At 39.5% G+C, this 12,117-nt stretch overlaps 1 protein-coding gene across 2 annotated transcripts in view; it reads left to right on the top strand.

Moving 5' to 3' along the window:
- Positions 1-12,117, top strand: part of LOC118699128 (leukemia inhibitory factor receptor) — a 53,112-nt gene that overhangs the window by 33,076 nt on the left and 7,919 nt on the right. For both annotated transcript variants that reach the window (XM_036402875.2, XM_036402874.2), the window contains exons 11-19: positions 1,517-1,682; positions 1,836-1,906; positions 2,337-2,550; positions 5,781-5,960; positions 7,593-7,694; positions 9,245-9,412; positions 10,055-10,216; positions 11,241-11,334; positions 11,876-11,954. In XM_036402875.2, the coding sequence (XP_036258768.1) occupies positions 1,517-1,682; positions 1,836-1,906; positions 2,337-2,550; positions 5,781-5,960; positions 7,593-7,694; positions 9,245-9,412; positions 10,055-10,216; positions 11,241-11,334; positions 11,876-11,954 (1,236 nt within the window). The remainder of the gene's footprint in view (positions 1-1,516; positions 1,683-1,835; positions 1,907-2,336; positions 2,551-5,780; positions 5,961-7,592; positions 7,695-9,244; positions 9,413-10,054; positions 10,217-11,240; positions 11,335-11,875; positions 11,955-12,117) is intronic.

The raw sequence follows: 12,117 nt of genomic DNA, 5'->3' as shown, positions 1-12,117 counted from the left end.
AATTTTTAATTTGAGCACATTAACCTCAGAGGCTTCTTTTTGCAATGCTTGTTTGATTTTTAGCAGTATTCTGTCACCCTCTGCACTTAGTTGCCAGCTGGGCACAGCTGTTGAGCACGGCCTTGAATATCGTAAATCAAGCCACATAAATGATGCAGCTAAGACTGAAGATAATCATGATGTACATGCCTCCAAAATAAGAGGGTGCACGCTCTCTAAGAGTATTTTTTAAATACTTTCAGAGCACTTAATAAGTGCAGAAGCCTTAAGCTTTTGTATTTTGTCTCTAGTAACCTGTGTTAAGTAATACCAGAGATTAGATACCACAAAAGGAACTCAGATATTTTTGTAATATGCAGCTCAAAATCTGGGGCCTGGACTCATTTGTGAATTCTGCTACTGCATCAATCATCTGGGATAGTGGAAAAGGGTCAGGACTTACACTTCCACAGCAGTTTGATTCCCTTCACCTGTATCAGAGCCCTCACCCACGGATATTTTGTATGCAGCAAACAGCTTGGCAAAAGCTTTTATAGCTTTGTTTTATGGTTGCTGGTTGCTTAATAAAAAAACTCCAGGAGTTCCCTGTCACAAAAGGAGCTGTGAAATTGCTATGGGGTTTTACATGGCATTTTGAGGATGTTTTCAGAAGCATTTCCATCTGCATGAGAGATTGTTGGCTTTTCTAGTATTTTTCAAGTTGTTATTTGGATTTTCTATTATTTTTCAAGTTGTCATTTGGTTTTAGAAATGCAAAATTAATTGCATCGTAAAGTCACTTGGAGTCCAGTTTTTGGCAGCTGTGATGCACATGTGTTATAATTAGAATCAGTAAAAAATATTCCTGGGCTTAGGATTTCTTTAATAGTGAAATTGAAATGCTCTCTAGACTCACACCACTTTAAGAATAATAGGAGAGGCTAGTCCTGTCATAAGAGCTGTGAACTGAGATCACTTGGGTAGGACCTGGATAATGTCTTCTAAAGGAAAAATGGAGGCAGCAGACTGCATGATAAGCATCCTGCTCAAGCAGACTGTCTTTAGTGAACTTCTGTGCATGTCTCATAGGAAAAAGGCCTTTGTCCCTGCAAGATGTGCATGTGTTCAGTGGAAGTGTGGGTTCTGAACACCAGAATTCTGGCCTGCCCCATGTGAGCAGTTTGGATGCAAATGGGAGAGAGGGGGACTGAATGGGATAGATGGGAAACAATCACCTGCTGCTGTGTGCACCCTGTTGAAGAATCACCCATGTTGCTGCTCCTTTTTGCACATTACTGTATGCTTCAAATACTGTCTGTATAGAACTTTATTTTGGTGCATCTCTGAAGTTTTTGTTCAGGGTGACTGCATGGGACATTTTTTTCCCACTATTTTCTTCATAGGGCTTGACTGCAGCTTTGACACTGTCAGTATTTTTGGGGGACAAAAGCCCTCACCTTTTTAGGTGTTGACTAGCAGTGTAATTTAGGAGAAAAAAAATACTTGTATCATGTCAATTTCTGTAAATTTTGAACAGCACAATGTCTCCATACCTGGGCGGAAATCTTCAACTTATACAGCTCAGCTGAATGCATTGCGCCCTGACACCAAATACCAGCTCAGGGTGCGCTGCTCGGCTGCTGACCACTTCTGGAGGTGGAGTGACTGGAGCAGGGGGGTGGAGCAGACTACATCAGAAGCCCGTAAGTTCCTCTCACTCTTGATGATAAAATGTTGAACTTGGGAAGATACGTATTTCAAAATTAGTCATCTAAAAAAACCTAACTTTTCAATAGATGGTAAATTGTCTACTCTGCTACTGGGGAAAAATACAACCACTCTTATTTTTTATTTAGCTCCTGCAAGAGGACCGGATATCTGGAGAGAGAGAAGTCCTTCTGGTGAAAGCATAATAGTCTTCTGGAAGGTAGATAGAACAAGTAAAATATTATGTCATGTAACGTATAAAAAACTATTTACTTTTATAAATTTATAAATATATATAAACGTTTACAAATTAGTAAAGTTTATAGTCAATAAACCAGACTGCTTTTCTTAACTTTTTATAGAACCATCTATTGAGACAAATATTTTTCCCCAAATAAGAATGTTATTAAAGTTTTATAATTTAAATATTGCTTTGAGAAGCATTTCACATGAAGAATTAAATGCATTTGAGTTGAAAATTAAAAACTTAGGAATTTACATGTTAATTCTCAAATTACACATGAGTTACTTTTTTGCCTTATAATCTTACACAGTCATCAGACTAGATCAGGACCTGTAAATTCATATTATCCTATGTCATCTTCTGTATATTGCATTTTGGTTTTAATGCACTCTTTGTCTGTTCATAGCCCTTATCCCTATCTGAAACCAATGGAAAAATAGTGTCTCATGAAGTGTCCTGCTACCTGCTAGAGAGGCTACTGGAGCGTAAAGTAGTCTCTGAACCTTCAAACAGTACTGAGATAAAACTTGGAAAAAGTGACTGTGTAATTAGCGTTGTAGCCAGAAACCATGCGGGCTCATCTCCCCCTTCAAGGATAACAAGCGTGGAACTTCCAAGTGGTGAGTGCTCCCAGCTGAGAATTAAACACCTTCAAAGCTTGGGGAATATCTAGTAGAGTTTTTTTATTGAAAAATAATGCTTTGTTTGTTTGCGTTTATTTCCCCACACAAATCTGCTGGGTGGGGGGACAAATGCTTTGCTTTTGGAGTAGTGTCTCACCAATTAATTGTGCTCTTTACATAAAATAAAGATGATAATGTGCAGTCTTTACAGCTATTTGCACTTTTCAAAAGCATTGGTGTGGATCCCTGATATTTAGGGAGCTCAGTGTATTCCTGTGTGGTTCTTGTTGAGACACTGAGAAGTGTGACATGCTAAAGAGATTCAGAAGTTTTGGAGGTGTTGTGTGGCTTTTTAAGGTGACAATTGTCAGTTCAATGCCTGAGAGCTCTGTAGGAGAACATTAATTGGGCTGGTTGGTAAGGTGTTGGCATCCTTGTGCTAGGGAGCCAGTATTTGAAAAGGAGGTAGGGCTTTAGCTTCCCAATTAAAACACTGCTGCTCTTCCTGAAGGCTTTGTATACAGAAATAGCTGAGCCTGATAATGATTTCCTGCTCTTAACACTGAGCTTGCAGAGTAGATAATATTGCAAAGCAGTTATTGAGAGTCCACGCTTCCCTGCACACCAAATCTTTAGCTCCATATTTGGCTGATGCTCTGCAGGGAGAACAGATTCACACAGCAAGGCCTGTCTCAACTTGTTTGCCAGGAGCATTCATGGGTCCACTTCTCCTTGCCCACCTGGGGAACAGGTGTCACAGTTGGTTGTCTGGCAACTCAGGTTCTGGTAAGACTTGGCCATCTCTCACAGGAAGAAATGTGTTCTGCCTGAGATTCACAGTGAGATAAAAAACAAGTTTGTTTCTGTGTAAAGCAAAACAATGAAATACAATGTTTCTTGTGCTCCTCCAAAACAAAGACTCACAGAATAGGTCAGGTTGGAAGGGCCCACCGTCTAACCTCCTCACTCAAGCAGGATCATCTCAGAGCACAGGGCACAGGATTGTGTCCAGATAGTGCTTGGGTATCTCCAATAAGGCAGACTCCACAACCTCTCTGGGCCTGGTCACTGTACAGGAAAGTTCTTCCTCATGTTCGTGATCCTGTGCATCAGTTTCTGTCCTATTGCTTGGCACTACCAATCAGAGCCTGGTCCCTCCTCTGTCCCCTCTCTGCATGCTTTGGCAGACGCTGATGAGGTCCCCTCTCGGCTCTTGTTGAGGCTGAACAGGCCCAGCTCCCTCAGCCTGTCCTTGTAAGAGAGATGCTCCACTCCCTTAAGCATCTTTGCTGCCCTCCGCTGGACCTATGCCAGGAATTCCATGTCTCTGTTGTCCTGAGGAGCCCAGAACTGAGCACAGCACTGATGCTAATACCTGGTAGTATATTCTTAGTCTGCCCATTGGAAGGAAAAGTAACTATATGGGACAGTTGATTTGAAATGCTTTTATAGCTCTCCTTTAGCAGAGAAAGAGTCAGGATCTGGAAGTCAAAGAGGTCTATAATAGGTTTGTGGTTTGGGAGAGCTGATGGCAGCTAGAGCTTTGCATTCATTTATAGCTTTCTCTTAGATGTCTGAGGCTCCCTTTGGTGTTACCCAACTTGTACTCATTAAAGATTTGCTCCTGAGTTGGTATAGGAATTGAGCCACTGACTGGAGTCATACAAGATGACTCATTCAAAGAACTGGATGACATTTTTGCCCAGACATCTTTTCTGGCTGCTTCCTGTATGCAGTCTGTAAGTGCTTTTAATGTCAATAAGAGAGCAAAGGGTCTGAAGCTGGAGTTTATGAAAACTGAAAACACAAACAAAGGATACACTGCCATAATTAATTTGTCACTGTCCTTGAACAGTGCTCTGTAGAGAGTTGAGGCATATAATCTGGCTGATCCAGGCTCCCCTAACATAGTAGTGTTCTAGTGCTAGTAGTTTGTTCTTCTAGTCTGGGTTGCAGCTATAAATACACCAAAATGAGTAGTACTGCCCATGGTGAATTTCTAGTCATCTAGCTCAGAAAATAAGGTGGAGTGTGGTGTATTTAAATGGTTTTTAGACAGTATGTGATTACTGTCAGTAAAAAACTCTTTTCTGTAAATAGAAAAATTAAAGTCTGCTAATTAGAAATATGATCTTTACCAGCATCACAGAAATATAGTTTCACTGGCTGCATAGTAGTTTTTCTGGGGAAAGTATCAAGGCCCTTGTGGAGTTCATTTGCTTATGTCTTTTTCTTGCCATAAGCAAGCTACAAAACAATTATACACTTAACTGTGTGCTAAGATTATTTAGAAATAGGCAGTCCTTTGACATTTGCAGCACATCTATGAGAGTAAAGTTTTCATAGCACTAATTCTTGAAAACTGTCCTTGCCCTTGAGCCTTCCCTAGTTTATGGCTTTAATAAAATGAAATAATAGACTCAATGGGGAGCATAAATGAGAACACTGAAAAAGGAAAACTGAAACCCTGAGATTGTTTTTGCAGATCTGTCATGGGGCCACCCCTTTTGTGGTGGCCTTTGGAAGCTGTCCCTTAGCTCTGCGGGGTCCCATGTAATGGACAGCCATGGAAGGCAGCTGCAGGAATTGGAAGCTGTTCCCAGATCTGATCACTTCACAAGGGCAGCTAGATCTTTGATAATCAGAAACAAGAAAAATAAATTAAAGGCAAAGCTTTTTTTTTTTTTCTTTCTTGTATAATTTACCCTTGGTAGACTGAAGCCTCCATAAAGTTCACCAGGGACATGATTATTGATGTTGATTTTTCATGAAAAATGGTTGTCTGTGGTTGGGCAGGTGACAGCAAGACATTTTGAAAGAAACACAAAGCAAACCATTTGATGAAATGACAGCAGGAATTTATAGCTGGAGGCTCCTGCCAGATTGGTGTCAATTCATATTTGAACCTGACATCTGCTGTAAATCCTTACCTTGAAAAAGTGCTGTTTAAGCCAGTCCTGAGCTGCTGCATTTCTCTTCATTGTACTTAAGGCTGGCTGAGGGATTTGCTGGAGGCTATGTCTGATTGTGAGCACTCCAGAAAGCTCAGCTGAGTGCGCTGCTTCGAATTCTGAGTTCACTCATGCCTCTCATTCCTAGAAATGACTGCCCCTAGAAATGACTGCTGTTTATAAAGCCATTGTGCTGTGGCTGGAAGGCTTTCTTTCATCTTGGGCTTTAGATAAGTGTTTGCTCTTTGATGGATTTTTGTGTCATCTTTGTTGCAGACAATGTCACAACAGATCAGGCCGTGGCAATGGGCAATGGAATTAATATTTCTTGGGATTCTTACCCCAACATGACGTGTGGCTACATAGTAAAATGGTGTCATTCATCTGGGTCTGAACCCTGTAGTGTGGACTGGCAGAAGTTTCCTTCAAGTACAACAAATGCAGTGATAAAATCTGGTAAGTCAGAATACTTTCTTGTGAGTCTTTCTGGTTGAGATCCCAAGCAGCAAGTGGAATGAGAGCAGCATGAAGCTATAGGTTGCAGATGGTTTGATTCCTGTGTACTTCTGTAAATAAATGAATTTCTTCTTGGTACTGTGTTTATTTTAATTTCTTACACAGCCTTGCCAAATCCAAATATCAGTCTTGATTTAACTTTTGTCATTCCGTGTTTATTAACTGTTTTGAAATTACCTCTTCTAGCTGTACGCCAAAATTTCCTAACTCAGCCTAATGCATAGTGGTTAATCTAGGGTTAGGGGTTTTATTTGGATTCTAAGCATAAACAGTGCTGCTCAGGATGGGAGAAGACTAATCCGTTGTTTTTACATGAGGCAAATTTTTTTAAGTGTGACCTCCATGTGTTGGCTTGCTGTCAGCTATTGAAATTTCCTGGAACAGGGCACATTCCAGGTCTCTAGATGCTGGTGGGCAGATCAGGGAAATGAAATTCAGCTGTGGTGGGACTAGTAGCAGCAGAAGAGGAAAGAGAGAACCCATTAAAGATGTGGGACTTTTTTCTCTGCTTTCTATAAGGGTATATATTTGCCTTTTAAAAGATTTTAGTATTAAAGTCTCCATTCAAGGAAACAACTTGGAGCTGTGTACATGGGAAAGTTGAGGGGGATTGAGACCTGGAAGGAAGGGGGCAATATGTTTTTCTGTCTGTTACCGCAACACTGTGTCCATGTTGTTTCTGTTTGTGCTAGCTAGAGATTTCTTTTTTTTAAGCAGACAATACAGTGTCTGTGATGCACTGCTTTACTCCTGAGCTCTTCACTGGGATGCTTCGTGCAGCATGTGACTCTTTTATGAGTTATCCAGCTGCTAGGGCTGGGCTTAAGCTGGCAAATCCACCTCTGCTCTTAGTCCTGCTAGGAGAATCCCTCAGGCTGGGCCTGAACTCTTGCAAAACCCAGTTGACTTCTGTGTAGTTTCACAGTGGTATCTTGTTTAGAAAAAGTCTTGAAAGCAGTGTACAGCCCCAACTTGAGAAAATCCCAGAAAGTGGTAAATTATTTACACATTATAGTATCAAATAATTAAATTATAGTATCAAAATTATAGTATCATGTCCACCAAAGACATGGGAAGCATAAATATGCTGACTATCTGTGTTTTTTAAAGTGAGTTCAGGACTGAATTTCATTGCTAAGTTGTTTCACTGTCACTTCTGCGAGTTTTCTGCATATCTTTTGTACTGTTGCTCCAGTAAGCCTGGTTATTTCCAAATGCATTTGTATTTCTGAGGAGGCAGGATCTACATGGCTGCTGTGGGAGGAAAGTAAGGGGATTATTTCTGGTAACTTCAATTTGTGTTTCCCCATGGAAAGGGCAATTTATGCAACTTGAGTAGCTTGTTTTGAATCTTCTTTGTTTAGTACTAAGCTTTCTCTGGTAGCTAGACTTGGTTACTGCTTCTAAACCACATCTGATGGCATAGCTTTTGTAGAAATTACAAACAGGAATGGTATTTATACCATTATACTTTCTAATTTTTTAATATGTACTTATATATCTGCATCATGTGAAATCTAAATGCATTGTTCTTCTGAAGTGAAATATTCTTACAGCAGTTTTCTCTTGCAGCTCTCTTCAAACCTGGCGTGAGATACAACTTTTCTCTGTATGGCTGCAAATCCATGGGATATCAGTTGTTGAAAAACATAACTGGGTATATGAAAGAGCTGCGTGAGTGCACTTTTATCATTCAGGATCTCTGAAAAGTGAACTTAATCTGTGTTTGTTTTTTAGCTCAGTGTTGGTAGAAGGCTGAGACCAGAATCTCCATGCAGTACTGCTGACTTCTCTTTGTTCTGTGTATAACTGTAACACATTTCTCCAGCCACTTCCAGTTCCAAGCTTATGCAATAACCCTGTGTTCTCCAGCTTGTGTGGTGGCACAGAGTGTCACAGCAATTCACAGCCATAATTTGAACCACATGGCTGTGGTCCATTCTACACAAGAAGAGGCAACTTTTTTGATTCATCAGGTCCAAGTAAACTTCTAAGCACATCTGGTACAGCTCAGAAAATGTAAAAAGTATCCATAACATTTCTGTGTTGAAATGAAAGCATTTCATAGATCCAAACTAGATCCTAGAGAACAACTACTTTGAGAATTGTATTCTGTCCCAGACAACCCTGTGTGGGTAACTGGGGTTTGACCCAGTGCTGAGCTTTGCTGGCGTGAAGATGCATTAGTGTCTGAATGCTTTCTGTTCCCAGGTGTCTGGACATGACTTTAGCCTTTAACATCATAGCTGTATGGTATTGTAACTACAGCACCGATTTCACTTTGAAGTTTAATATGTTTTCTGCTAAAATAGTTTGCCTAGAAAACTGAACTGCTGACATAATCTGAGTCCTTGGAAATGGTGTTGTTTACTTCATTGCTAAGGTTGAAGGTGAGGTTAAGGCGCTTTTACCAGAAACTCAATTGTCAGCCATTTGTATTTCTGCAGAAATTCTGAAAGGTTTCCCAGAAGAGTTTTCCATATGTGTTATGAACAGATCAAACAGAAGCTTTCAAGATAAAAAGACTTTGAGGGACTAATAATGCGTTGAGCGTGCAGAAGAAACTTATTGGGAACTGAGAAATGCACAAGAGAGCATAGATTCATTCTAAAACTTCAGATTTGCCTTTGGACAGATAACCATCGAGAGAAAAATTGATGCATTCTTAAACATGAGTTTAGCCATGGTGGTTTAAAGCCAAATGTCAGCTAAGTCCTGACATTATACATGGGGGTATACATTAGCTGCTGTAACACTTTCAGTAGGCCTCAGGTATTGGAAAAAGGACTTGTGTAAACTGCTAAGAGTAGTTCTTTTAAGCTGAGATGGTAAAATTGTGTAGGTTTTTTTTTTTTGTTTTAAGACGGGCTATGAGTTAAAGCCTGTAAAAGCTAACATGTATCCTCTGAATGTTTATACAATCTTTAGGGGTTTGTTGCAGGAAGAAGGGTATGGGTCTGTAAGAAGACTGACCAAAGAGAAATTTTTCTTCTAGCACCTCTTAGTAGCTAATACTGCAGTAATTATTAACAATTAGCCCAACTTTGCTGTATTTTTGTAGACTCCTGCTAAGTCTTTCACATGTACTTTACAGTGAGGAGTCTTGAGGAAAATGTTGGAAAATGCTAGCTCCAAAACGAAACTGATTAAATACTTACATGTTTTCAGCATTTTATAATAAGGCAATTTCTTACTGGTTTCTTCCTTCATAACTCTCTCTACAGCTCCAAAAACTGCACCAAATTTTATTGTTGAAGAAACTTCTTCAGATTCTATATTGGTAAAATGGGAAGACATTCCTATTGAAGAATGCAGAGGATTTCTAAAAGGATATCTTCTTTCCTTTGCAAAAGGTGAAAAAGATGCTTTAAAGCCTAGACTTTCAGAATCAGGTAAGTTAATTGTGTAAATTGCAACTTCCTTGCTTACATATTTCCTTTTTATTTTTTAATAATTTCATTTCACCTTAATAAAAAAGATGCTTTAATAATAATTCAGTTGCATTACTCACTGTTATAATTTGCTCCTGATACGTGACAAAGGCATTTAAAATGCCTTTGTGTGATTAGCCCAGTTGTTTTTTAATATAAAGCAAAAGTTGGAGAAAACCCTGTCTCACTGAGGCCATAAAGTAATGCAGTGACTAAGTGGCAATGTGTACTGCTGTCCTGTGCTCAGATACCCTGGGGAGATGAGGTGGGGAGGTTACAAGGCTATATTTAATAGGGTTAAATAAATTTAACATTCTTCCAGTGCCTGTCCTGTCAGGACTGAAGCCTGACTGACATTCATAAGAGGACACTCAGGAGGGTAAGGAAATGTAGTCAATCTGCAGCAGCAGCACCACACTCCTGTGCTGCTTGGGGCTGTGTAAGCATGTAGCATTGCTAGGGTTCTTTATTTCAGTTTTTTTTACACAGACTGTTCTTCTGGTTTCATCTGCTCACTTCAAGACAGTTTTGCTGAAGCTGAGGTTGTCTTTTTTAATCCTTTCTTACGAAGTTATGCTTTTCTTACTGCTTCCAAACAAACAGGAAATCCAGAACTTAAAGTTAACAATATCACTGACTTAACAAAGAAGTCTATGAAAATACTTGATCTTCAAGGCAAAACGAGTTACCAGCTGGAACTACAAGCCTACACTGCCGGTGGATTGAGCCCTCCAAACAGCCTCTATGTGGTGACAAAGGAAGACTGTAAGTTGATTATCCCTGTTCAGACATATCCCTGTCTTTAACACATGGGCTGTACAATGTATATAAAGCTGAGCTTATTTTGTTGGTTTATTCTGGTCCTGTAGGTTTGGGCCTACAGTCTAATTTTTACCTTTATTTAGTTGGTTATTTTTAAATACAAAAATACAGTTCAGAGTAAGGGAAACATCCTTTTCTATTACAGCTACTTTGTAGTTCATGGTAATGTATGCATAAAAAATAACTTCTAACCTACTACTAAATATAGTGGAGTCTGAGCTTAGTTTTCTCAAGCAGCCAGTTGTTTCTGCCAGGTTTCCCATTATGAATATCTGCTAATACATGATGGGAAGAAAGATATTGTGGAAATATTTATCAGTTTCAGAGCTGAAAACAGATGCTTCTCTGCTTTGAATTCAGTTTTATTGATCCCTTGACAGAAGCAAACACAGAAAGACAATTACAAAAAAGAGATTGACTTTGGAGAATAAGAGAAAAAAAGTACTTCTATGAAGGACTAAACACTGGGGTGCAACTAAAATCAAGCTTGAAGCATTTAATATCAATGGAAGAAGACAGTGGAGATCTATTGGAGCTAAAGCTCAGGGATTAGAAGCATTGTAAAACATATAAAAGACAATGCTGTTTATGCAATTAGTTGTTGGCCTAGAAGAGCCATTATCAGAAACTGGGCCAGCTCAGGTAGCATGAAAGTGCAATGCAAGTGCTTAATGAGAACAGAATCACTGTACCAGTGAGTCTTGTGCTGCACATGAATCCTTCTGTAATTAAACAATCAGAGAGAAATATCTGCTGATTCCTGTAGTTATCAATGAATCTGTGAATTCCAGCAAAGGGAAAGGGTGATAGTGTAGGTCACTGTTTGCAGACCATTGCACTAGCTGAGTTTAATGGAATGGGGGGAATATTAGAAAAGTTTAATGGGGGGAATATTAGAAAAGCTGTAAAACTTACTGATTATATTGGATATATATTTACTGTCTCCTCTCTTTTTCTTATCCCCCAGCTGTAGGATTAATCATTGCAATTCTCATCCCTGTTGCAGTGGTGGTGCTGCTTGGAGTGTTGGCCAGCATCTTCTGCTACCGAAAGAGGGAATGGTAACTGCCTGCCTCGGGTTCTCATCTTTTCCTGGAAGTGTTTGCTTCAGTGCTAGGGTTTTCCATGATTTTAATTACTCCCTGTTTTCTCTATATACCCAAAGATGTTGGTGGGCTTTTTTCAATGGTGGGTGGCAAAAACACCATGTGGAAAGTGAGGGAGAAACTGAGCTGGAGAGAGGTCAGAGGGAGGAATGCAAAAAGCTTTTGCAGGAGCCTCTCTTCAGTGAGCACCGTTTATAAACAGTTCCCGAGTGGAAATAAGCTGGCGACATACTGTAATTTGTGTGCCCTCTACAAACAAAGATAGACATATCATCTTCAGCTTTTAGTAAATGTGGCATATTAAATTCCCAACTTAAAAAAAAAAGGGGTTGCTGTTTTTTCCATTATACTCAGTGAAAGTTTAACACATTAAATCTTTGCACCAGATGTCTTCAGTATTCTGAGTTAAAGGGAAGTGTCCTGACTCCTTTTGTGTATTCACAATCTGTTTCAGGCCTTGCTATCTTTATAATAGTTTATTCTTTCCTTTTTAAAGGATTAAAGAAACATTTTATCCAGAAATCCCAAATCCTGAGAACAGTAAGGCACTGCAGTTTCAGAGGAACATCTGTGAGGTAACCCTTATTTTAAATCTAGTATTTTAAGCTTCTAAAAGATAAAACCAGTTAAAGAATTCTTTTGCAAACTTTGACTCATCTGTTCCAATTGTAGGAAAAAATTCTGTGGCAGGGGGAAACAAGCCAATTTACTGAGTAACTTCTGTCAGGTGCTATCTAG

This window comes from Molothrus ater, chromosome Z, assembly GCF_012460135.2.
Source record: "Molothrus ater isolate BHLD 08-10-18 breed brown headed cowbird chromosome Z, BPBGC_Mater_1.1, whole genome shotgun sequence".
Taxonomy (NCBI): domain Eukaryota; kingdom Metazoa; phylum Chordata; class Aves; order Passeriformes; family Icteridae; genus Molothrus; species Molothrus ater.
Note: the sequence above shows the minus strand (reverse complement) of the source record. Positions and strands in the feature narration are given on the sequence as shown.